The sequence below is a fragment of the Monodelphis domestica genome, chromosome 4 (genome assembly GCF_027887165.1).
Source record: "Monodelphis domestica isolate mMonDom1 chromosome 4, mMonDom1.pri, whole genome shotgun sequence".
Taxonomy (NCBI): domain Eukaryota; kingdom Metazoa; phylum Chordata; class Mammalia; order Didelphimorphia; family Didelphidae; genus Monodelphis; species Monodelphis domestica.
In genome coordinates, this window is record NC_077230.1 from 187,841,849 (window position 1) to 187,867,217 (window position 25,369).

The window sequence follows — 25,369 nt, forward strand, 5'->3', positions numbered from 1 at the left end:
AGTCATACTTCAGGTCAAATAGGAGGTCACCAACTATAAAACTTTTGATAAGAATATTAATGGAGGCTCAGCATCTGCCCTGACACTATAGCTTAAAGATTACCAGACTTTTCCACGTGCACTACCACTGAACCCTGAAGAGGCCTGAGTTTTGCCATCCAACCTGCAAGTAAAGCCTCTTATATGTGATAATGGACATCACAGGGATAATGTGAATTCCTTGAAACCAGTGTGTATGCCAATTTTCTGCTTGTGGCTCTAGCATAAAAAGAAGCATTTAATAAATGCTTTTTTTAATTCAATCATTCATCAAGGAAGAGAGACTTCATCTAAATCCTAACTAAGCAAGATATGGAAAGGCTGAAAGAAAAAAGATCAATGGTCAAGATAAGGAGAATAACAACAGGAAAGGCTTAAAGCTGGCTAAGCAGAAAGTGTTTGGGGAAAAATTGAAACTAGTCTTGGCTGTACCAAAAGGTTTATTATACTGAAAACTTGTAAAAGCCAAATCACAATGCAGATTGAAGTTAGACCCTAAGAAACACTGAGATGCCAAGCTAAGAAGTATGAACTTCCTTCAGGAAGAAAAGAAAAAACCATTGTCTAAAGGTTTTGAGCAGGTGTATATGGAAAGGATGTTTTAGATGCTCTCTTACAGCAGCATGTAAGATAAACTGAAAGGTAAATCTTAAGGCAGTGGTCATCTAGGCATAAACCAATAAAGAATCAATGTAAATAGAAAAGAATAAAGATCTTTCAGAGGAAAGATTCAACACAATTTGATAGCAGATTGGCTAAAGATTGGTTACACAGCAGGTTTCCAGAACAATGGTAGTATCACTGACAAAAGTAGAAAGGGAAAGTCCATTGTGAGGTGATAGAGAAATTCCAACTAGAGATGTCATCTAGGCAGCTGAAGAATAGTGAACTGCCATTCTTTGGTTGAAAAGCCAGGAATTTGTAATCAACATAATTAGATACTATCATTAGTAGATCATGCTCACAGACCAAAGAATTCTGTCCTAGGCTCCCTTTTTTTCCCTTACTACACTGTTTCACTTGGTGATCTCATCAGCTTCCTCCAATTCAATTATTATTACTAGGCTAATAATTCTCAGATCTATTTATCTAGTCATAAATTCTCTGACCTCCAGTCTTACATATCCAGCTGGCTCTTGAACAAATCCAAATGTTCTATAGATATCTAAATTATAAATATGTACAAAACTTATCTTTTCTCCCAAACCTTCCCCTCTAATTTCCCTATTAGTGTTCAGGTGTTCCACCATTCTCCTGGTCACCCAAACTTGCAACCTAAGTGTCTTCCTTGATTTCTCATTCCTTCTCACCCTTTCATATCCAATCTCTTGCCAAAGCTTGTTGATTCTATCTTCATAGTATCTCATATATACCTCCCTTCTTCTCTCCTCTGATACTGTCACCACTCTGGTACAAGCCCTCATCACTTCACAAACACCTAAACCACTATAAGATAAGGCTGGCTGCTCTTCTTCCCATAAGTCTCTCCCCATTCCAGTACATCTTTCACTCAGCTGTCAAAGTGATTTTCCTAAAGCACAGGTCCAACCATTTCACCTTAACTAAATAAATTCCACTGACTCTTTATCACTTCCAGGATGAAATTAAAATCCTGTTTGGCATTCAAAATCCTTCATAATCTTTGCCTCTCTGCTTCCCCCAACCCTCATTTCTCCCACATTTCCAGTCTTCTTACACTTCACACCACCCCACTTAGAATGTGATCCTGTGACAGTGTGTTATCCTTACTATTCCTCACCCAAGACACTTGATTTTACTGGCTGTCCTCCACACCTGGAATGTTCTCCTTCCTCATCTCTGCCTCCTGGTGTGCCTGGCTTCTGTCAAGTCCCAGCTAAAATTCCACCTTCTGCAGTAAGTCTTTCTTATTCCCTTTAACTCTACTGTCTTTCTTCTATTATCTCCAATTTCTCCTGTATCTATCTTGTTTGTCCATGTTTCCATGCTGTCTTCCCCATTAGACTGTGAGCTCCTCAAGAGAAGAGAATGCCTTTCTTTGTATCCTCAGTGGTTAGCACAGGACCTGGCACAGAGAAGGCACTTAATATAATATTTACTGACTAAATGATTGATATATAACAGTCATTTGATAACTGCCAATACTGGGAGTAATTTGTCAAACATGAAACACACTCGGGCATCACCTTTAAGAAAACTTATTCAGATACTTTAGATATAGATACTATAGTGATATTAATTACTACTTCTTGATGGGTAAAATTTAAGTCAAAGTCAATAAGTATCTATTGATTACTAATAGTTATTCATCTATTTGATACCAAATAAAGAATAACTTTAAAACAAACTCCTTGAAGGATCATAGGTTTAAAACTATAAATAACCTTCAGAAGTCACCTTTTCTAAATCTCATTTTATAAATGAACCTGAAACCCAGAAGTAACTTGCCCACACACAAACCAAGTGGCAAAGGATTCAAATTCAGGTTGCCTGATTTCCATATCCTGAACTTTTCTACTGCCCCACAATATAAGGGAACAAATACTTAAAACTCACTTTAAAATATAGAAAAAGAAAAAAATTTAAGCAAAAAAGTAATTAAGTACTATATTAACACTGGACAGCCATATAAACTTCAAAGGATCAGTTCTAAAAACTTATTTTTGGCTTAATTCTGCTCCTCACTTCTATTTGGCAACTTCTGAAATGAAGTCCAAACTAACCATGGCACATCAGGCACTGTATTAAGCAGTGGAGATACAAGTACAAAGAGATTAAATAATCTCTATTCAAAATGGATTTATGTTTCAATAGGGGAGATAAAAGGTACAAATAAAAATATATACAGCATAAATATAAAGTTAATAAATATAATTATATACAAAATAGTTAAATACAAGTAAGGAAGGAAGGAGAAAGGAAACTAGCAATTTGGTGAATAGAAAAGGTTTCATGTAGAAGATGGCATTCTACTGATTTTATGTCCACAACTTTTAATCTTTTTTCCCCACTTCTAATCTCACTTATATCCAATCTGTTGCCATCATATAAGCTCTAATTATCATCTGGCTAGGCTGTTGCAAGAGGTTCAGAACAGTGTTTCCTGTATGGTCTTCTCCCTGTTGAAATCAGTCATTCCTATTATTGTGAAGCTAATCTCACTTAGTAAAGGCATTTCACTATTCCCATACAAACCCTTTATATTTCCTCCATTTGCATATTATGTTTAGGTTAGACTCCTTGACCTGGCATCCAATGCCCTGAATAATCTGACTATACACTGTCTTTTCATCCTAATTTCCCATTACTACTCCCCTCCATACCTTCTGTGCTCCAGAGTGGTCTACGTGCTATGGTTCTTAGTTCCAATATTTACTATGATTTGTTCTTCTTGACTATGTGTATATGTTATGAAGGCTTTTTCTTCTTTTCCATCATAGAGGAGTGGAATGATATGAAGAGAGGAAATAGGGTTGTAAAAAAGAAAAGGGAGGTATGATCAATGAAGCATCTTTTAAAAATGTAATTGTAATGGTAATTAAAAAATACACCAAACAGGGGGCAACTTAGGTGGCAAAGGGGATTAAAAGCCAGGCTCAGAGGGAGAAGTTCTGGGTTCAAATCTGACCCCAGACAGATCCTATCTGTGTGACCCTAGGCAAGTCACTTAACCTCCATTACCTGCCTTGGAATCAACATACATTATTGATTTTAAACAGAAGTTTAAGGGTATTAAAAAAAAAATGCACAAGGGGGCATCTGGGTAGCTCAGTAAAAAAAAGCCCAGCCTAGAAACAGGAGGTCCTAGATTTAAATCTGGCCTCAGATACTTCCTAGCTGTATGACCCTGGACAAGCCACTTAACACCTATTGTCTAGCCCTTACTTCTCTTCTGCCTTGGAACCAATAGACAGTAATGATTCTAAGGCAAAAGATAAGGATTTTTTTTTTAATACATGAAACATTACAAAGGCCAAAGGAAGAATTACAGGCAAATAGAGACAGTTTTGAAACTTTCGAGCTGAATTTATTATATATTTTTAAAAACAAGTTATATATAAAAGAGATTTCCAGTTCCATGTATAAATCTTCCTCTCTTATTATACTCTGTATGGAAATACACATTTTTACTAGGTAAATTGTGTATGCATAGTATAGTGGATAGAGAAGTGACAACCAGGAAGGCAGGAGGCAGGATAGAATGTTATCTCAAACCAAAGAAAGAAAAGATATCCATCAGAAACACAATTAGATACAGTATCCAGAATTTTGCCAAAGCCCCCAAAATGGCAATGGCAATCCCTGGTCAGGCCCTGACCTAACTCACTTCACTTTCTCCCAGCCACATCTGGTCCAAGGCCTCTGTCTACAGTTCTGTCTCACTCCTGGTACAACCTCAACTGAATTTGTTGGTGGGAAAAACTGAATCAAGGCTATCTTTCCAACTGCTTGTCCCAGGCACCAAAATTATCATTTATGGCCCTAACCAAAACAAAGAAGTTAACAGTTCAGTACTACAAATAAGTAAAAAAAAAAGAATCAAGAAACAGGTCACTAAATTTGGTAACCAGGAAGTCATGGATGACCTTGAAAAAAGCAATTTAAGTAGAAAAGCAGGGGCAGAAGGAAGATTGCAAAGGGTATGGAGAAACAGTGGGAGAATAGGGAAGTAGAAACAAAATGTAGGCAACTTTTTCAAGAAGTTTGGCAGCTAAATGAGTACAGAGATGGGGCAGTTGTAGCTAGATGAATAGATGGGTCAAGTGAAGTCATTGTTTAGGCCTGGTGAAACTTGAGCATATTTGTAGACAGATGGAAATATACCATTATGAAAGGAAAAACTGAAGATAAATGAGGAAGACCGAGGTGATTTATTTACTCCTCTCTGTTTCTCTATCACACTCCTAACCGTAACTATTTCAAACCTCCTCTTCTCTCCTTAACTCTTTCATACCACCCCCTATCCTCTCTTAGTCTCACTTTACTGAAAAAATAAAGGGTGTTCACCATGAGCTCATTTTGTCAACAATTCTACATGCCCCATAATCTTTCCTCTAGTTTCAGGTGAAGAGACAATCTTTTTTCTCTTAATGACCAACCCTTCTATTTGTCCTCTTGATCTCTTTCATCTCCTGTAGGAATCTGGGCTCCTTCTCTTGCCCATTTTGAATATCTCTGACTACTAATACTACTTTTCCTTCCTACAGCCAGGCCCAGGTCTTTCCCTGTCCTTTAAAAATTCTCACATGGCCTTAAATCAGGGGTCCTCAAACTGCAGCCCCCTGAGGCTATTTATCTAGCCCCCACCCCACTTCCCCCACTGCCCCCCAGAAGGGGCACCTCTTTCATTGGTGGTGAGAGGAGCACTGTATGTGCCAGCACCACAAAGCCCATAGCAATTTGGCTTTTCCACTTGACCTGAACTTTCCCCAAAACTGCTAATAATCTCTCAAACATCCAGACACAATAAACTTTTCTCAATTCTCATTCTTCCTGACCTTTCTGCAGCATTTGACAATGTTGACACCCTTCCCTTTCTGTATGCTTTTGTATCAAGGTTTTGGTTTTCCTCCTACTAGACTCATTGCTCCTTCTCAATTATCCTTTGCTGTATTATCATTTCTATGCTACCCTCTTATGCCCCTGAAGTTTTGGATCTGATCCTTCTTCTCTCTACGTGCTCTCTTGGTAATTTCATAAATCCCACACAGATTAATTCAATTATCAATCAATCAAATCAACACAATGACTACCACAGCAATATATCTAGCTCTAGTTTCCATCTTGGACCCCAGTTCTGCATTAACCACCTATTGGAAATTTTGAAATTTATACCTCAAAGATATCTCAAACAAAACATAAGTTTTCTTTCCCCTCAAAATCACCCATCTTTCAAACTTCCCTATCTAAAGTTAAAGGCTCTACCATCCTTCCAAGGAACCAAGGTTGCAACAATGGAGTCCTCATTCCTTAATTTCCTTCACCTTGTGCATGCAATCAATACCTAAGTCTTGTTCAATGAATCATCCAGTCAAAGAATATTAAGAGTTGGAAAGAAGGCAGAAGGGAGGATCAGTGGAATAGACTTGGGGTAAGTGACCTCAGCAAGACAGTCTATGATAAACCCAAAGATCCAGGCTTTGGGGACAAAAATCCACTATTTGACAAAAATTGCTGGGAAAATTGGAAAAACAGTATGGAAGAGATTAGGTTTAGCTCAACATCTCACACCCTACTTACTCCAAGATAAACTCAGAATGGGTGAATGACTTGCATATAAAGAAGGAAACTATAAGTAAATTAAGTGAACACAGAATAGTATACTTGTCGGATCTTTGGGAAAGGAAAGATTTTAAGACCAATAAAAAGTTGGAAAATATTACAAAATGTAAACTAAGTAATTTTGATTACATTAAATTTAAAGATTTTGTACAAACAAAGCCAATGCAACTAAAATTAGAAGGGAAGTAACAAATTTTATAACAAAAACCTCTGACAAAGTTCTAATTATTCAAATTTATAAAGAGCTAAATCAATTGTACAAAAAAATCAAGCCATTCTCCAATTGATAAATGGGCAAGGGACATGAATAGGCAATTTTCAGATGAAGAAATCAAAATTATTAATAAGCCTTGAAAAAGTGTTCTAAATCAATTATAATCAGACAAATGCAAATTAAAACAACTCTGAGGTATCACCTCACACCTAGCAGATTGGCTAACAGGATAGCAAAGGAAAGTAATAAATGTTGGAGGGGATGTGGCAAAATTGGGACATTAATACATTGCTGGTGGAGTTGTGAATTGATCCAACCATTCTGGATGGCAATTTGGAACTATGCCCAAATGGCGCTAAAAGCCTGCCCTTTGATCTAGCCATAGCACTGCTGGGTTTGTACCCCAAAGAGATAATAAGGGAAAAAACTTATACAAGAATATTCATAGCTGGGCTTTATAGTGGCAAAAAATTGGAAAATGAGGGAATGTCCTCCAGTTGGGGAATGGCTGAACAAACTATGGTATCTGTTGGTGATGGAATACTATTGTCCTCAAAGGAATAATGAACTGGAACAACCTCCAGGAATTGATGCAGAGTGAAAGGATCAGAAGAACCAGGAGAACATTGTACACAGAGACTGATACACTGTGGTACAATCTAATGTAATGGACTTCTCTACTAGCAGCAAATCCAGGACAAATCTGAGAGACTTATAAGAAAGAATACTGTTCACATTCAGAGGAAGAACTGTGGGAATAGAAACACAGAAGAAAAACAACTGCTTGATTACATGTGTCAAGGGGTATATGACTGGGGATATACACTCTAAATGATCATCCTAGTGCAAATATCAATTAATATGGAAATAGGTCTTGATCAATGGCACATGTAAAACCCAGTGGAATAGCATGTCTGCTATGGTAGGGGGTGGGGGAAGGAGAGGGAAAGAACATGAATCTTGTAACCATGGAAAAATATGCTATGTTAATTAATTAAATACAATTTTCAAAAAAAAAAAAGAGTTGGAAAGAACCTAAGCAATCTATCATACATGAAAAGACTCTCCATTATAACATGCCCAACAAGCCAGTAAGACAGCCCCTCGTTTAAGACTTCCAAAAAAAGAGGAATTCACAACCTCTTAGGACCATCCATTAAACCTTTGGACAATACAAATTGTTGGAAAATTGTCCAAATGTCAAGCCTCAATTTTCTTCTTTCTGCAACTTCAACCTACTGTTCCTGGTTCTGCCCTGTGGGACAAAATAGAATAGTCAAATTTCTGAAGACAACCATTCTGTCTCTCTACAGGTCTTCTCCAGGTTAAACATGACCATTCCATTAACAAATCCTCATTTCATAGGCTCACAGTCATTTACCATTCTCATTGTATTCCCATGGAAACTCTCTAACTGATCAATGTCCTTAAACTGTGGTGCCCAGAACCAAACACAATATTCAAGATGATATCATAGGAAGACAGAATATAGTGAAATTATCTATAGCTATACTTCTAATTGAAATCAAGATCACTTAGCTTTTGCAACTAGCACATCACACTAACACACTAAGTTTGCAGCCACCAAAAGAACTCAGATCTTTTCATTTTTTTCAGAACAAGTGCTAGCTAACCATGCCTCAACTATGTTGCAACTGTGAAGTTAATTTTTGCAACTATGTGTGAGACTTGATTATTTTTATCATATTCAGCTCAATGCTCTAAACTGTCAAGATATTTTGAAGATCCTCTTAAATATCATGTTAAGTTAGGCCACCAGGCATTGTCACCTGCAAATTTGAATAGCATGACATCGAAGCTTTTATTCAAATTACTGACAAAAATGTTAAATATTAAATAGCACAGAACCAAATTCAGATCCCTGGGGTGCTCTACTAGAGACCTCTTACCATGTTAGCATTGAAGCATTAGTAACTATGCTTTAAATATTATAGACATTCAACTATTTCTGAATTCATTCATTATTCTATTATCTACTCCAGGAGTTGGCAAACTGTGGTTCATGAGCCAAATCTAGCCACCACCTATTTTGTATGGCCCTAGAACTAAAAATGGTTTGTTTGGGTTTTTTAACTGTTTAACCTCTAGTCTAATCTATATCTCTCAATTTTCTCCACAAAAAAAAGTGTGAAATACTTTATCAAGTTTTACTAAGATAGGCAAATTATACCCTCAGCATCCTCTACCTCATCCATGCAAATCTTATCTTGTCATATCAAGCCTCCCACACAATTTATCTCAACTAAAGATTTTTCCTTATTTTACTTAGAAAAATGAAGCCCTCTGATAGGAATTAAATTTCTCCCATTCTCTTACCCTCAATGACATTATGCTTCTCCTTTTCTTCTTTTCCCTTAGTTTCTGAGCTTTCTCCTGGCTAACACCAATTCTTTTTTTCTACATGTGTCCTTGATCCATACTTCCTCCTTTTACCTTCAGCAGACTGCTAAATTGATCATTCCCTTTATATCTTTAGTCTATAAGTTCTACTATTTTCCAACATTCTCAGTTGTGCTGGATCCAGTTCATGCTAGCTTGGAAGAGCTGGTAGTTAACAAATGAGTATGAACATTTATGCACCAGCAATCAGAAAACACAAATCAAGGTTTGATTTAGTGTTTTGTTGATATGTGCTACCTATTTGCTGCCCTTTACAGTATGACTTCTAGCCTCCTTACCCAACTGAAACTACTCTCTCCAAAGTTAGCAACAATCTATGAATTGTCAAATCTGACAGTCATTACTCAGTCCTAACTTATTTATAATTAATTCTATCTTATTTTGATAACTTCTTTAGTCCAGGGCACCAAAGGATTGGTCTCATTGTTTTGTTACTGTGCTTAATTCAAGTAGAGATAATTTCCCATTTATATTGCTATAATACCAAAGTGGCATTTCAGCTAGTTCTAAATGGTCCTTAATGGAGTTTCTTTCAAAGTTAATTATTTATTTCTTCATGTGGGCTACAACATACACTCTAAGTTTCATTATAAAGCACTCATCATCCACCTTGTCCTATTCATTTATTCCTCAGTTATTTCATATATATGTGTCCTATTTCTCACCTAACAAAACTATAAACTCCTGAGAATATGGAGGTCTTTTATACTCCATTGCACCTATATATTGTTGAAGGGTAACAATAAAAATGCTAATTATTTTTATACTAAAATATTACAATACAATTATAGAATACATCTTGACTTATTTTTCTGAGTGAAGATAGATTTCTTCACACAGCCATTTCATCTGGCTTGGGTCCAATGATACACATTTGCAACATGGCACAAACAAGGATTAGAGAATGTTAACTTATTCCTATGGTTGGGCAAAATTAACTGGCATTAGGCTCATAATGGGATTAAAATCTAAAGCTGGTACCTTATTTTGAAATTCAGCCCAGAGTAATTGAAAAAAAGTACAAGATTTGGTGATACATGAGCTAAATTTGAATTCCACCCTTGGCATGTGCTAGCCTGTGAACACAAATTGGTTAATCTCTCCAAGTTTCATTTTTCTCATATGTAAAATGGAGATAATATCTATACCCAGCTTGCCAGGTTATTGTGAAGCTCAAAGAAGACAATGTATGTAATGCACTATATAAGTAGTTATTATAGTGATCAGGGGCATGCTCTAACAATTAAATAGCTGTAGAGATCCTTGAGAGCAAGGGCTGACTGAATCTTGTACAGACTAAAGAAGCCTCTCAGGAGAAAGACAACATAACCATATCTTAATTAGCCTTCAAAAAGTTAACTTTGTGACAATAAGTACAAAATCAAGAAACTTGACAAACAGTGAAGATACAATGAAAATCTATTTTCTTTAAGAGGTTAAACTGTTCACATAACAAATGTTTATTGATAAACAAACCATACTAAATTTCATATAATCTATATTCAGATGGTAGGAGACTATATCTGTTCACATAGTCCATAGAATACACTTAAAGAATGTCCATTACTTTTTGTGAAAAATAAAAATCTAGTTTCTATGCCAGCTTTCCCCTCCATATATTTTTCTCTTCAAGATTCTCTTTACAATTGTTTCATCAAATGAGAAGAGGAAACTTGGAATACAAAGACAAATGATATTTGCAATTTTATATTAAATTTTTTATTTATTTATTATTCATATGTACACAAGTAGATTCATAAAGGATTTAGATTCATTCATGGAGGCATAAATCATAGTAGATATCCTCCCACAAAAACAATTTTTTTGATATCTCTTTGAAAGGCAGAAAAGGGGTCTGAATAGAGAAATGGTATGACCAAAAAAGGCATTCTTAATTGAAAGAACTTGGTGTTATGCTATGCTATCTGTACTTAGCATAAAGCAAAAAAGAACTCAATAGAGTTGCAAATGAACGAAGTCACAGGACTACTATTCTATTCTTCCTCCAAACAGTAAGTCAAATCTTCAATTCTCTTCCAACTTTTCCCTATCACACAGAGGTTTGTCAGCCCACCAACACACCTACAATCCAAAATATTCCAGAAACTGAAACAATTGTCCAAAAAATGGAAAAAGGTGGAATATTAGCAAATGTCCCAACAACGTTCATTTCCCCTCTTCTTATTTGTTCCTTCAGTATTAGTTCAAGGGAATGATTTCAATTCATTATAAATTAAATTCTCCTTGAGCTAAACAATTTGCATTTTCCTTTCATTTTTATCAATTTGCTATTATAGAATACTACTACTATTTCATTTTACCTGCTCTTCTTATCAACTCCAATTTAAGAAAAAAAAAGTGTACTAGAGTTCCTCTATGATGTTTACACTATAGGGGAAAAATCCAGAAAATTGGCATAATAATTTTCTGGCCCAATCCTAAGAAAATTTACTTGCTGAAAATAGAAAATTATAGTACTAACTCAATTATAAATGGATTATTTGGCATTGGCCCCAAGAATCCAATTAAATAACAACCTCAATCATTTTCTCTTATTTTACATGAATAACAATATGTTGGTTATAAAGTTGACCTTGGTCAACAGAGCTATAGTTTAAATTCACCTCAAATTCTGTAAGGCATAAACTCAGCAAATGTATATAAGTGTAAAGTATCTTTAATGTGACTTCAAAGCCCTAAGCAATCATGAACATCATATTTCACTATAAGAAAGGACAAATGGAAGGATCTAGGGTTAGAAGGGAAATTAAAGGTAGGCTAGGGCAGAACTTGATTTTATCTCTCAGGAAACTGAGGCCCAAGGAAGTTAGGTGACTTACCTATGGTAAGCATCAGAAATGAGATCTGAATGCAGATCCATTAGAATATTTGTGAAACAATGCAGAGCAGAGAAAGAAGAATCAAAATGAGATATTCATTAACAATAAAAATGTTAATTAGAATACTAAAAAGTAACTGAATCCAAATTAATTTCAGGGACCAATCTTGGTCATAGAAAACAAACAATGAAATACATTATGCATGTTAGAGGTGGGAGGCCACAGGAACATGATGTTGTATATACTGGTATAGTTGTTACTTTTTCAGCTGTTTGTGACTGTTTTTGTTGTTCCTGCAAGGGAAGCTTCTTGATGTAAAAAAAAAAAAGGGAGTGGGGGAGGAAGAAGCCTCCATAAAACATTTTGTAAAGAAACAAGTTTTTGTTTGTTTGTTTGGCATGCCTATTCTTTTATTTTTTTTCTGTTTTCTTTATTTTTTAAATTTTATTTAATTAGTCAATTTAGAACATTATTCCTTGGTTACAAGAATCATATTCTTTCCCACCCCTCTCCCAATCCCTTCCCATAGCCTGTAAAAATGGAGATTTTGAACCCTAGACTTCAATCCCCAGAAGTGCTTGGTATTTCCCAGAATTCCCTATAATTTCACCTGAGTCCCCACGTTGGTAAGATCACAATTGGTATTTAACTGGCAGTAATGCCTCCCACACTCTCTTCTCTTCCCTCCCTTGCAATGACTGAGGTAGCAAGTATAGTGAGCTAAGTGCGGGGATTTTAAATGGGCTAATCAGCCATGGGCACGTGGTTTTTATTTTGTGTCTTCTTTATTCCTTGATTTTCTAATGATTTTTAATAAACCTCATAAAATATAATCTTTTTATTATTAGAGATATAATTTTAAATTTAACAAGCCAAAGCGCAATTCCACTGGGTTTTACATGTGTCCTTGATCAGAACTTATTTCCATGTTGTTGATGTTTGCACTAGGATGATCATTTAGAGTATACATCCCCAATCATATCCCCCTTGACACATGTAATCAAGCAGTTGTTTTTCTTTTGTGTTTCTACTCCCAGTTTTTTCCTCTAAATGTGGAAATCCCTCTGAGTTGTTAATGGTCACTGCATTACCACTAATGGAGAAGTCTATTACATTCAATTGTACCACAGAGTATCATTCTCTGTGTATAATGTTCTCCTGGTTCTGCTCCTCTCACTCTCCATTAATTCCTGGAGGTTGTTCCAATCACATGGAATTCCTCCAGTTTATTATTCCTTTGAGCACAATAATATTCCATCACCAACATATGTCCACAATTTGTTCAGCCATTCCCCAATCAAAGGGCATCCCCTCATTTTCCAATTTTTTGCCACCACAAAGAGCACAGCTATGAATATTCTTGTACAAGTCTTTTTCCTTATTATCTCTTTGGGGTACAAACCCAGCAGTGCTATGGCTGGATCAAAGAGTAGGCAGTCTTTTAGCGCCCTTTGGGCATAGTTCCAAATTGCCATCCAGAATGGTTGGATCAATTCACAACAAAGTCCCAACTTTGCCACATCCTCTCCAGCATTCATTATTTTCCTTTACTGCCATGTTAGCCAAACTACTAGGTGTGAGGTGATAGCTCAGAGTTGTTTTGATTTGCTTCTCTCTGCTTATAAGATATTTAGAACACTTTTTCATGTGTTTATTGATAGTTTTGATTTCTTTATCTGAAAATTGACTATTTATGTCCCTTGCCCATTTATCAATTGGAGAATGGCTTGATTTTTTGTACAACTGGGTTAGCTCTTTATAAATTTGAGTAATTAGAACTTTGTCAGAGGTTTTTGTTATGAATATTGTTTCTCAATTTGTTGCTTCCCTTCTAATTTTGGTTGCATTGGTTTTGTTTGTACAGAAGCTTTTTATTTGACGTAATCAAAATTATTAATTTTACATTTTGTGATTTTTTTCTAACTCTTGCTTCATCTTAAAATCTTTCCTTTCCCAAAGATCTGACAAGTATATACTATTCTGTGTTCACCTAATTTACTTATATTTTCTTTCTTTATATTCAAGTCATTCACCCATTCTGAGTTTGATGTTGATCCAACCCCAATCTCTTCCATATTGTCTTCCAATTTTCCCAGCAGTTTTAATCAAATAGTAGATTTATGTCCCCAAAGCTGGAATCTTTGGGTTTATCATAGACTGTCTTGCTGAAGTCACTTACCCCAAGTCTATTTCACTGATCCTCCTTTCTATCTCTTAGCCAATACCATATTGTTTTGATGACCACTGCTTTATAGTATAGTTTGAGATCTCGTACTGCTACCCTTTCTTTGCATTTTTCTTCATGATTTCCCTGGATATCCTTGATCTTTTGTTCTTCCAAATGAACTTTGTTATGGTTTTTTCTAATTTAGTCAAAAAGTTTTTTGGTAGTTCAATGGGCATGGAACTAAATAAATAAATAAGTTTGGGTAGGATGGTCATTTTTATTATGTTAGCTCATCCTATCCATGAGAAGTTAATGTTTTTCCAATTGTTTAGGTCTAGTTTTAACTGTGTGGAAGTGTTTTGTAATTGTGTTCATATAGTTCCTGTGTTTGTCTCAGCAGATAGATTCCTAAGTATTTTGTATTGTCTAGGGTGATTTTAAATGGAATTTCTCTTTCTAATTCTTGCTGGTGAGATGTGTAAGAGATATATAGAAATGCTGATGACTTATGTGCGTTTATTTTGTATCATGCAACTTTGCTATAAAGTTGTTGATAATTTCCACTAGCTTTTTAGTTGATTATCTAGGTTTCTTTAAGTAGACCATCATATCATCTGCAAAGAGTGATAGATAGCTTGGTCTCCTCATTGCCAATTTTAAGACCTTCAATTTATTTTTCTTCTCTAATTGCTACTACTAGTGTTTCTAGTACAATGTTAAATAATAGAGGTGATAATCGGCATCCTTGTTTCACTCCTGATTTTATTGGAAATGCTTCTAGTTTATCCCCATTGCAGATGATGTTTGATATTTTTAAAAGCCCTACCACCATCCTTCTTAGAATCAATATAATGTATTGGTTCCAAAGAAGAAGTGTGGTAAGGGCTAGGCACAATAACAAACTGTATAGGAAATGTCAAAAATATATATATAAATCACTACTGATTAAAGAAATACAAATCAGAGGGACCACTTCCCACCTATCAGAAATAATAAATGCTGGAGGAAGTGAAAGAAAAATAGGTAAGCTAATCAATGGAGTTATGAACTGGTCTAACCATTCTGGAACACAATTTGGAACTATGCCCAAAGAGCTATGAAATTGTGCATAACTTTGACCTAAGAACAACACGCCTAGGTCTGTATCCCAAAGAAATGAAAGAAAAAGGGAAAGAAACTATATGTACAAAAATATTTATAGCAGTTCTTTTTGTGGTGGTGAGGAAATGGAATGATTCTGATAGAATACTATTGTGCTGTAAGGAATGACGAGGGTAGAAAGATTGCTTTCAGAAAAAACATGGCAAGACTTAGTTAGGCAAAGTGAAATAAGAAGAACCAAGAGATCACTGTGAATAGTAAAAGCAATGTTGAAAGGATGACAAAATGTGAAAGATTTGGCTACTCTGATCAATACAATGATCCAAGAGAATTCCAAAGGAATGATAATGAAAAAATGCTATCTCCAGAGAGAACTGATAAAATCAGTACAAATTAAGGAATAATTTTCTCAATTGTTTATTTTTCTTGCTTTTTAAAAAATATGGCTACTGTGGAAATAATTTGCATAATTTCACATGTATAAATATTGCCCTCATATTGTTTTCTTTCTCAATGAGTGGGGGAAGGAGAGAGAATTATAATTCAAAATTTAGAAAGAATACTAAAAATAAACAAATAATAAATTTACCCCAAAAAAGGTAGCACAGTGTATTGCGTGCTGGGTCTACAGGCAAGAAGACCCAAATTCAAAGCCAGTCACAGACATTACTACCTATGTGACTCTTAACTTGTTTGCCTCAGTTTCCTCAATTATAAAAATAGTAATGATAATAGCACTTACTTTACAAAAATAAAAATAATCTTTGACGTCTCAGGGACATAACTAACAAATGTTAATTAATTAATGTACTTTACTATGAAGCTTCAGAGGCTGTTCAGGTATCTTATAACTCCTTGGTCCTAAATGAATGCCATCAAAAATTTTCTATCTTTCTGTTTCTTCTCAACCTTAGTTCATGGACATCTTTGTTCATGACATGTTCACTTTTGATATTTACCCCCCCATCACTGTGTCTGCTTCTCATCACTTTCATCACTTTTAACTCTAAATTACTTCTCATTTTCACCATAGGCTTCCTTTTATCTCAGTTTTCCTTCTCCTTTCTAGTCTTCTCTCTCACTTTTTCAATTTCTATGCTTAAGTACCAGCAGAGATTGGCTTTGAAAGGAACCACTACACAATGAGAGTATTCCTTTTCTCTGGTTCAACAGATCAATCATATTACAGTTTCTGAATCTGAATTTTATCATTTGTAGATCTGGGGTAATATCAGACCAATTACAATAAATTGTTGTTGCAATTGACACTTGTCCATACTCCAAAACTGATTTATCAATTAAAAGAAAACAGACTAATTAAACTTTCCTAATTAAGAAGTATGAGCGGCATTGTGGTTGTAATAGAGAGCTGTCCTCAGTGTCAAGAAGACTTGGGTTCAAGTTGTCTCTCTGACATATAAAACTATTTGTGTGACCATAGGCAAGTCATCTAACCTCAAAATGCTTCTAGGTAATTCTCTAAGAATACATTTCAGGGAAGGTGCCAGTTGACATTGGTAAAGGAAGTTCCAAAGAATCACAGAATTTTAAAGTTGAAAGGCACTTAATGGGCCAGCTAGCCCAATCCAATACAGGAGTTCCCTACATTGATTAACTCAGAGGGAAAAAAAAATTTTTTTAATTCTATATAATGTGTTCAACCTCTAAAACTTTTTCCTTTTAGAGCTTTCATACATAAACCTTAACTCCTGATAAAATATAAATAGCATAGGTGTATCAAAAGTCCATATTAACCACTCTTTTTCCCATTCACTCATCATTACTCAGTAGTAAATCTCTTCACTTACTGTTATTCAACTACCTGTCTAAAATAATACTCTTTTTTTTCTAAAGACTCTTAATCCCCAACCTCTGTTAAGTCATTCATCCAATTCTGGCCTTTTCATGTGAAAGCAGTTTTATTGAAGTTAATTTATCCAAAATGACTTACTATTAAAAAACTAAAAGTTCACTTACTATTTTTTTCTTCTGTGATTTTAAATCTTCCAATGCTTCATCTAAAAGAAGACAATTCAATATTTAGTCATTTTAAAAGCTTAGATGTATGAAATAAGGGGAAAGGTCATATACATTAACCAGTTATTTTAATTCTCAAAGATTCATCTAAATGTAAGTTGTATGAAAAATCCATGAAGATTATAAATCATCCATATTTCATTAGTTTAATTATTTTGTAAACTCTTTTAACATTTTTACATTTTTTAAAATTAAATAAACTTCACTTAACAAAAAAAAAACTTCTTTCCCAATTTGCTTTCCCCAAATTTCATGGGTGAAGAAAAAAAAAAGTATATTACTTGTGTTTTTAACAATACAAAACAATGCTTTCCAATATTCCTTCCTTTATCCTTTAACAATTTAAAACATTACATATCTCCTATTAAAAAGTGTAAATTGTTTTTTGGTTCATTTAATGATCTGTATAATAGTAGGAAAATTTTTTTAAAGACTAGTGATATAAATACTATGGAGGCAACCAACAAAAGAAATTAAAAACTAGTCATAAGTTCCCAGAGTTCACCTACTCATACTGTACTTAAAGTTTATATACTGTCTTATAATGAATAGTTTAAGTGGTATTCCAGGTGCAGATTGAACACTTCAAATATATATGAATTCTCCAATTTTCCACAAGAAAAAATAACCAAAGACATCTGATGGAAATTACCTGTTTGGAGGTAGTATGGGTATAAGTAGAAAACATTGCCTTTGTAAAAAGCATCATTAAATAAATGCTTATATTAAGCTATAAATATATGCATTAGAATCAGAACTAGGACTAGGTTAAGATAGCAAAATAACTAAGACCCAACAATAGCAATTTTTAATACACTCTTTGATAATTGGACATTTTTAACACCAATTCAATGAACATTTATTAAATGTCTACAGTGAAGAAGATACTGTGCTAATGCCATAAAATTCCACTTTCCATGGCACTTATTTATTTTAAGGCAATATCATGTAGTATAAAGAACACTAGATTTGGCATCAGGAGACCTGAGTTTATACTATAGCCCTGACTATGCAGCACAACTTTACTCAGCCTCAAGTTTCCTATGAACTACAAAATACAGTTAATACTTATGCTACCTATCTCAAACAGTAGTGAGAAGCGCTTTGGAAATCTTTAAAGCATTGTATAAATGTGACTTACTTTTAATACTGTAATAGTTAACATTGTATATATTATAGTGAATGCTTACTGTGTCCAAAGGACAAGAACATAACTTTCAAACCTTGCTTTGTTCACATAAATACTTCATCTCACCTCTGAGTAGTACAGTAGCATATGACTTTCTCATTGAATGCAAAAAATCAACAAAATAGTTTATCATAAACCTATTCAAATAAGAAAGTAAATTTATCAAAAATTTGAAAATTATTGAAATGTGGATTGTTTTGTTTTTAACTAGAAAAAGCAACATACAATGGATAAGTACCCAAAAGACCAAATATTCATTAGAGAGCTAATAGATCAAAAGGGTAAAAGTACTCAAGAAATGTGACTGGAAAGGCAAGCAGAATTACAAGTATTCAGTACTTTGTTTTATGAAATAAATATTAACTTGAAAAAATAAAATGGTACTTTTAAAACATTACTTTAAAATTACTAATGTACATCTTTTTTGGAAACAAAGAATCATTATTGGCATGAATAACTGTGATTTATCTAATATTTAAAGTTCAATTGTTCATGTATTGTATTTTCCTAAAAAGGGCACACCTGTACTTGCTTAAATTATAGACCGAATTGATAATGTCTGTATTTAAAGGGTAATGAAATGAAAAGAACATGCTTTATGTCTCTTATCATAATGTAAGTGTTTTGTACCTTTACAGTATATAACAGAAAGTTGTACAATACACAAAACTTCCAGTTTACAAAATATTTTCACGCATACTCATTTGATCCTTAAAACAGCCCTGTGAAAGTTACTAAAAGTAGTTATTCCTATCATACAAATGAGAAAAGTAAAATTTTGTTAGAAAGCTAGACCAATCACAATGCCTCTAGCAAGATGATAAGAAACATATACAACATGCATTTATTTGCACTAAAAATATTATTTTTATTTTTTGTTAAATAATAGTGTTTTCAGAGGTTACTTCGTATGGTAATGAAGGTATCCTTTGCTTCATGATAGATGTGGCTCAGAGATAACTGTGTAATGAAATTTCACTGACTTTTTACAAAATTAAAATGTGTCACCACAAACTTTAATAAATGAAAATCATGATCCAAATAGATAAAGGGGCAAAAAAATCTTCCCATTTATGACAAGGAAATTAAGATGACAATAAATAACCTAACCAGGACTATGTTACCCTGAAAGTACTAATTTTATTCCTACTGGTATCCTTTTGGGTCTTTCAGAATTTACACTTTTCTGACAGCCTCAATATGCCCTCTTCAATGAAAGAAATTTCTCCTATGAAAAAAATAGGTACAGGTGCCAAAATTTTGTTTCCCTACTTTCCCTAACAGAGTATTTGACTAATCCTTTTAAGATCTTCAAACATGCAGAGATGGAATGAATATAGAAAATACATTTTGAAATGATTTGGTTGATTTGATAATGAATTAAAAGTCTGTGATTATAAGACTAAATTTAATTGTATTATCAACAGGACCAGAGATAATGAAGTCAATATATAAAAATACTTTATAGTAAGAAATCTAATGATCTAAACCAGGTTGTTTTTGTCAGTCCCTTAGAGGAAAGGGGTTTTTTGTTGTCTTTGTTTTTTATTTAAAAATGTCATATACATTAGGCAACATAAAAATATAGCACATGAAAAAATTCTTATCCAAAGACATCTTCCTATACATAGACATTTAAATATATTTGTCTAGGCTTGGAGTCAGGAAAAACTTGAGATCAAATACTGTCTCTGGACTTTGGACCAATGACCATGAACAAATTCCTTAGTCTTGTTAATATAAATTTCATTTTGTTCATCAGTAAAATAGCCATGATTATATCCAGAGTATCTAAAGTCATAGAAGTATAAAGATCAAATAAACATTATATTTCAATTATTATTTTACATTGAATAGACAATAGTCATTTTTAAACTCAAGTTCTCCTATAACATACCACCATGGGGCAATTAAGTTATAAATTAGAACTTCTATACAAAAGATTTTACATTATTTGTAAAAGTTAAAGAAATAGACTTACTATTTCTTTCTGTTCTCTTGGAAAAGAAGAAAATGAGTACGGTTCTTATGGTCCATATTCTGTGAATGAAAAATAATTTAGAAATCAAAATTATCTTTGAAGAACATAAGCATATCTTACATTCAGAAATACTCAAGTTCAAAAACACTACATTTGTTTCCCCTATGTTATAAAAATCAAAAGGGACACCATGTCAAAAAACTACTAAGGACAAACCAGAATTTCAATATTGTTAAAGAATCCCACTTAGTATACATTTCCTCTTGAAAAGCATATCTAGAATAATGCAGCATAAAAATATCATATTCCATGTCCCTACCTAGTTTTCTTCTAATATATCTTCTATTCAATATAGATGGTTATATACCTATAATTCCATTATTGAAATATACTATGAAAGTTTTCATTTAAAAAAGAGCTATCTATACAAAGATTTTCACAGAAGCATTATGTATAATTGCAAAACAAAATTTAAAAATTACAAACAATCTAAATGCCTAACATTAATGTAATGGAATACAACAAAGCCATCAAGAGTGACAAGTATAAGGACTACAAAGAAATCTGGGCATAACTTAAGGGAAAAAAAATTAAAAAGCAGGACCAGAAGAATGGAATTTACACTATGATCACATAAGTAGAAAAGTTAATTTAAAATGTCCAAAAAGAGACAACCAGGTCACACCAGCTATAAGATTGCATACTAGACATTTTCTCTAATCCTTACAACCTCTCAAATCTCTCCAAAATAGAAATTATGCACCAAAAATAAGGTAATCTCAGCTGTCTCCATGGTCTAGGACACCTGGCATCCAAAAGATGGTTAAAAAAAAACAAACAAACATGAACTGCCATTCCATCGCCACCTCCTAAAGTCAGGTTTTGCTAATAGAACCAAGGACCTCTATTGGGACTTCTAATATCTTTCCCACCCTACCCTCCCTCTTTCCAGTATCATGAAGACTCCAGCTCCAGATTGAAAAAGTTTGCTTAGTCAACCACAGACAGCTGAAACAAAAGCCTGCTGGGGGCCATAACCCCATAGCACCAACTAGGCAAGGCTCTGAACTGCCCAAATAGAACAGGATTGGGGGAGGGGGGGGGTGAGACAGGGTTTGGAGCTATATATCACTCTATCTAGTTCAGGCCAATTCTAACTACCTAAGTCACTTGGAACAAGGACAGAGGATGCTTGAACTGTGTAGGAAGAGACTTAAGATGCTTGAGAGCCAACCCCCAAAAAAATCATCAGGAGAGAAAACAGAACCAGAAAGTACATGGGAGGAAACTAGGGAAGGGGGGAGATATTTCCAAAAATTTCAGGAAGAAAACTCAAAGATCTTGAACATAAACAGATAAATCAGCCAGAAAAACAGCAACAGAAGAAAATGTGGTCTCTAAATGTGTTCCTAAAGTGATTCAAAAGAGAAATGAGAATTTATTATTTATGGCCTGAACAAAAACAATGATCAGGATTTAAAACTAGAATCTATAATGGCAAGTCACAAGAAAAAAAAATATATCAAGAATGTAGATATACAGAAATGAAGGAAAATCTAGAAGTAAAAAACAATAGCAATGAAAGAAAATATATGCAAGCAAAACATACTAATTGTAAATACAAGTTGCATAGAGATAACAAGGATCATAGGTCTCCCAGAGAAATACAACAGGACAAAAACCCTTAACACTACAATGTGGTGTTACACAAAAGAGAATTGCCCAGAACCCCCAAACATAAAAAAATGAAATAACAATTGAAAGAATTCACAAATCATCTCCAGAAAAATAAAAGAAAAGAAAAAAGGAAAAACCAAGGCTGCAAACTCCAAGATACATGGTGTTAAAATTTAATAATTAAATTCAGAAATAAGTTCTTCAAAGCAATCAGGGAAAAGATTTTCAAATACAAAGGAAAAGAAATACAAACAATACAGGACTTTTCTGCACCCACCAGAAAACACAGAAAGGAATGGAATAATGTATTCCAAAGAGTAAGGGAGCTCAAAATGAAGCCCAGATTGCCTATCCTACAAATCTGACCTTAACTCTATTCATGAGATAAGATGGACATCCAATAATAAAGAGGTATTTAAACATTTTTTTAAAGAAAATTAGAACTGAAGAGAAAAATTATTTGCTTCTCAACTATCCCAATCAATAGAAATTCTGAAGTAGTTTATAAAAATAGTAACCAAGGATGGTAAAAGCAACAGAATGACATTAGAGAGACCAATAAAGAAACTTTTTTCAGTTAGCATACAATACAAGTTAGCATTTTTAAAAAGGAATTTTCTTGCCTTCCTTATCCTTACTGTAGAGGTAGTGATAAATAAATCTTTAACTGTTTTTCTCCAGCTTCAAGCTGCTAATATCTCTTACTCTCTTGGCATTTATCAAATCACTTAACACTGAGCAGCCTCCTTCTAGTCATCTTCACTCAATAAAATCCATCTGTTTTGTTACTGTATTTTCATCAGTAGATATGAGCACCAAGCTCAGGAATAAGATGCCAATCCTTAATTATTAATACAAGACCAGACTTTTGCTAGGATATGCAGTCTTCTAATAAAAACTGAATTCAAACCTCATGCTTATATTCATAAATCATCTCTGAGATCCCTTCCAAATTCAGATCTATATAATCTTATGATTCTTTGATTTAATTAATAATGGTTGATCAACTATACATCAAAATATATTTTTAAAAAATCAAAAAATGCCTGACAAAATACTAATGAAAAGGTAGAATGGTATAAAAGGAGGGTTAGGATTGGAATCAAGAGAGAACTGAGAACAATTTTTCATTTCCGACACTTATTAGCTGGTTAACCATGAGCAAGTCACAATTTCTCAAAGCCTCAGTTTCCTTATATTTATTCTTAGTGAGCATTTAGGTAGAGCTTTAAGATTCACAAATCACTTTACAAATAGCTCCTTTTATTCTCACAATAACCTGGGACAGTAGGTACTATTACTATCAAAAAGCTAAATAATTAGCCCAAGATAATGCCATCAGTAAGCATCTGAGAAGGGTTTTTATGAGCCCAGGTTCAGTAATCTCTCTACTGCCCCACCTCACTATTTCCAAAGCACTTCTACCAATATACATATTTAATAACTGTTACCTTAGAAAGTTACCTGATACACATTTCTTTTCTAAAATGGAAACAGAAAAAGCTATAATACTTCATTTGATTGTGAGAGCAAAATGAAATCAAGAAGCACTTAGTGTCTGCTACTATATGTCAAGCACTATGCTAAGCAGTGGGGATACAAAGGCAAAAACAAGATGCCCCTGTTCTCAAGAAGCTTACATTCTAACCAGGGAAACATGTATTTCTATGTCCATCAATAACATATAATTTATCTCTATTTATATGTAGATATGCATAGGTGAAAGAACCAAAAACAGTCTCCTACAGAAGGTGGTGCTTGAGCTATGTCTTGAAACTCAGGAATTCCAAAAGGTAGAGATGAATAGAGAGTAATTCAGGTGGGGGGGGGACAGGTCTGCACAAAGGCCCAGAAATGGGAAATGAGTGCACTGTGCAAGCAACAGCAAATAGGGCCAATATGGCTGAACCACAGAGTGGGTAGAGGATAGTAACATATAAGAAAATAAGAGATGTATAAAGGGGTCTGAAAGAGATTTCATGCCAAAAGAGCTATAAATGCCACTGAGGAATCTGAATTTAATTCTAGAGGAAATGGGAAATTACTGGAATTTGGTAAGTACCAAGTAACCGGGTCTAAATAATGCTTTATGAAAATCACTTTTGTGGTTGTGTGAATGAAAGCCTGGAGTGGGAAGAGACCTGAGTCAGAAATACCAAAAAGGAAGCTACCGCAATAATCTAGGAAAGAAGCAATGACAACTCGAACTTGAGTACTTATTTAAGTGGACAGAAAGACATCTTAAATAAAAAACCTGGGGAAATAGAAACAAGAAGATTTAGCAATTAATTGAATACAGAGGATAAGAAAGAGCAAGAAAAACACCAAGATTGCAAACCTGGAAGACTGGAAGGATAGTGTGCCCTCAATAGTAGTAGTATTAGGAAGAAAGGTGAATTTAGCGATAAAGACAATGATGTTTTGATTTTGAGATGCCTACAGGACATCCATTTCAAAATGTCTCTATCATAAGTTTAAAAGCAAAGTGTTTATAAGACTGACAACAAAAAGGAAAATGCTGCTTTATAATGAACAAAATGCTCCTAAAATGACAGTCTTTATTTAGAAGCACATTCACAAATTAATGAGTATGACATGCATGCAAAAGCAACAAATAAGATTAAGAAGTAAACTAAAAGCCAATAGGAGAACCAAGAAAGAACAGGATCATGAAAACCCAGAAAAAGTCTCCAGGAAGAAAGATGGTCAGTAGTGTCAAATACTACAGGAGGACAGAGAAGGATGAGGGCTGAGAAGAGATCATCAGATTTGGCTATTAAGAGATCACTGAAAACTTTGGAGTAAACAGTTTCAGTTGTGATAAGGCCAGCAATCAGACTAATAGGATTAGAAAAGAGTGAAAGCAGAGGATATAGAGATACAATGTAAATGTTTGGGTTTTTTCCTAATAGAGATATGACAGTAATAGCAGGGATAGTAGAATCTAAAGGAATTTGTAAGGATGTACATATTAAATATATATTATATATAAATATATATAAAATATAAAGTATTCTATAAAACTTATGTGATAAATATATATGCTGAGTATTAATATTAGTATTTTTTTTTAAGTCTCACCTTCCATCTTAGAATCAATATTGTGTATTGGTTCCAAGGCAGAAGAGAAGGCAATGGGGGTTAAGTGATTTGCCCAGGGTCACACAGATGGAAAGTTCTCAGGCCAGATTTGAACCCATTTCTAGGCCTGGCTCTCAATTCACTGAGCCACTGTGAAAGAGAATTCTTTACTCTATTATCTATCCTGAGTTAACACTAACTTAAGTAACTCACTAGATTGTGAAGACAAGATTATAACTCTCCTTTATCTACCTTTTGATTAAATCAGCACAAGCTTGAACTAGGTGGAGGAGCTAGAAAATCACTTAGTGAATTCACACCCTCAGAAACTCAATCAGCCAGGATGAGCATTCACCTCTAG

The 25,369-nt window shown here is 34.2% G+C and overlaps 1 protein-coding gene across 5 annotated transcripts in view; it reads right to left on the reverse strand.

Moving 5' to 3' along the window:
- The window catches only part of LNPK (lunapark, ER junction formation factor), an 89,060-nt gene that overhangs the window by 38,323 nt on the left and 25,368 nt on the right, over nucleotides 1–25,369 (reverse strand). For all 5 annotated transcript variants that reach the window (XM_007494415.3, XM_007494416.3, XM_001376818.4 and 2 more), the window contains 2 exons: nucleotides 20,251–20,309; nucleotides 17,021–17,061 (listed from right to left, as the gene is read on the reverse strand). In XM_007494415.3, the coding sequence (XP_007494477.1) occupies nucleotides 17,021–17,061; nucleotides 20,251–20,309 (100 nt within the window). The remainder of the gene's footprint in view (nucleotides 1–17,020; nucleotides 17,062–20,250; nucleotides 20,310–25,369) is intronic.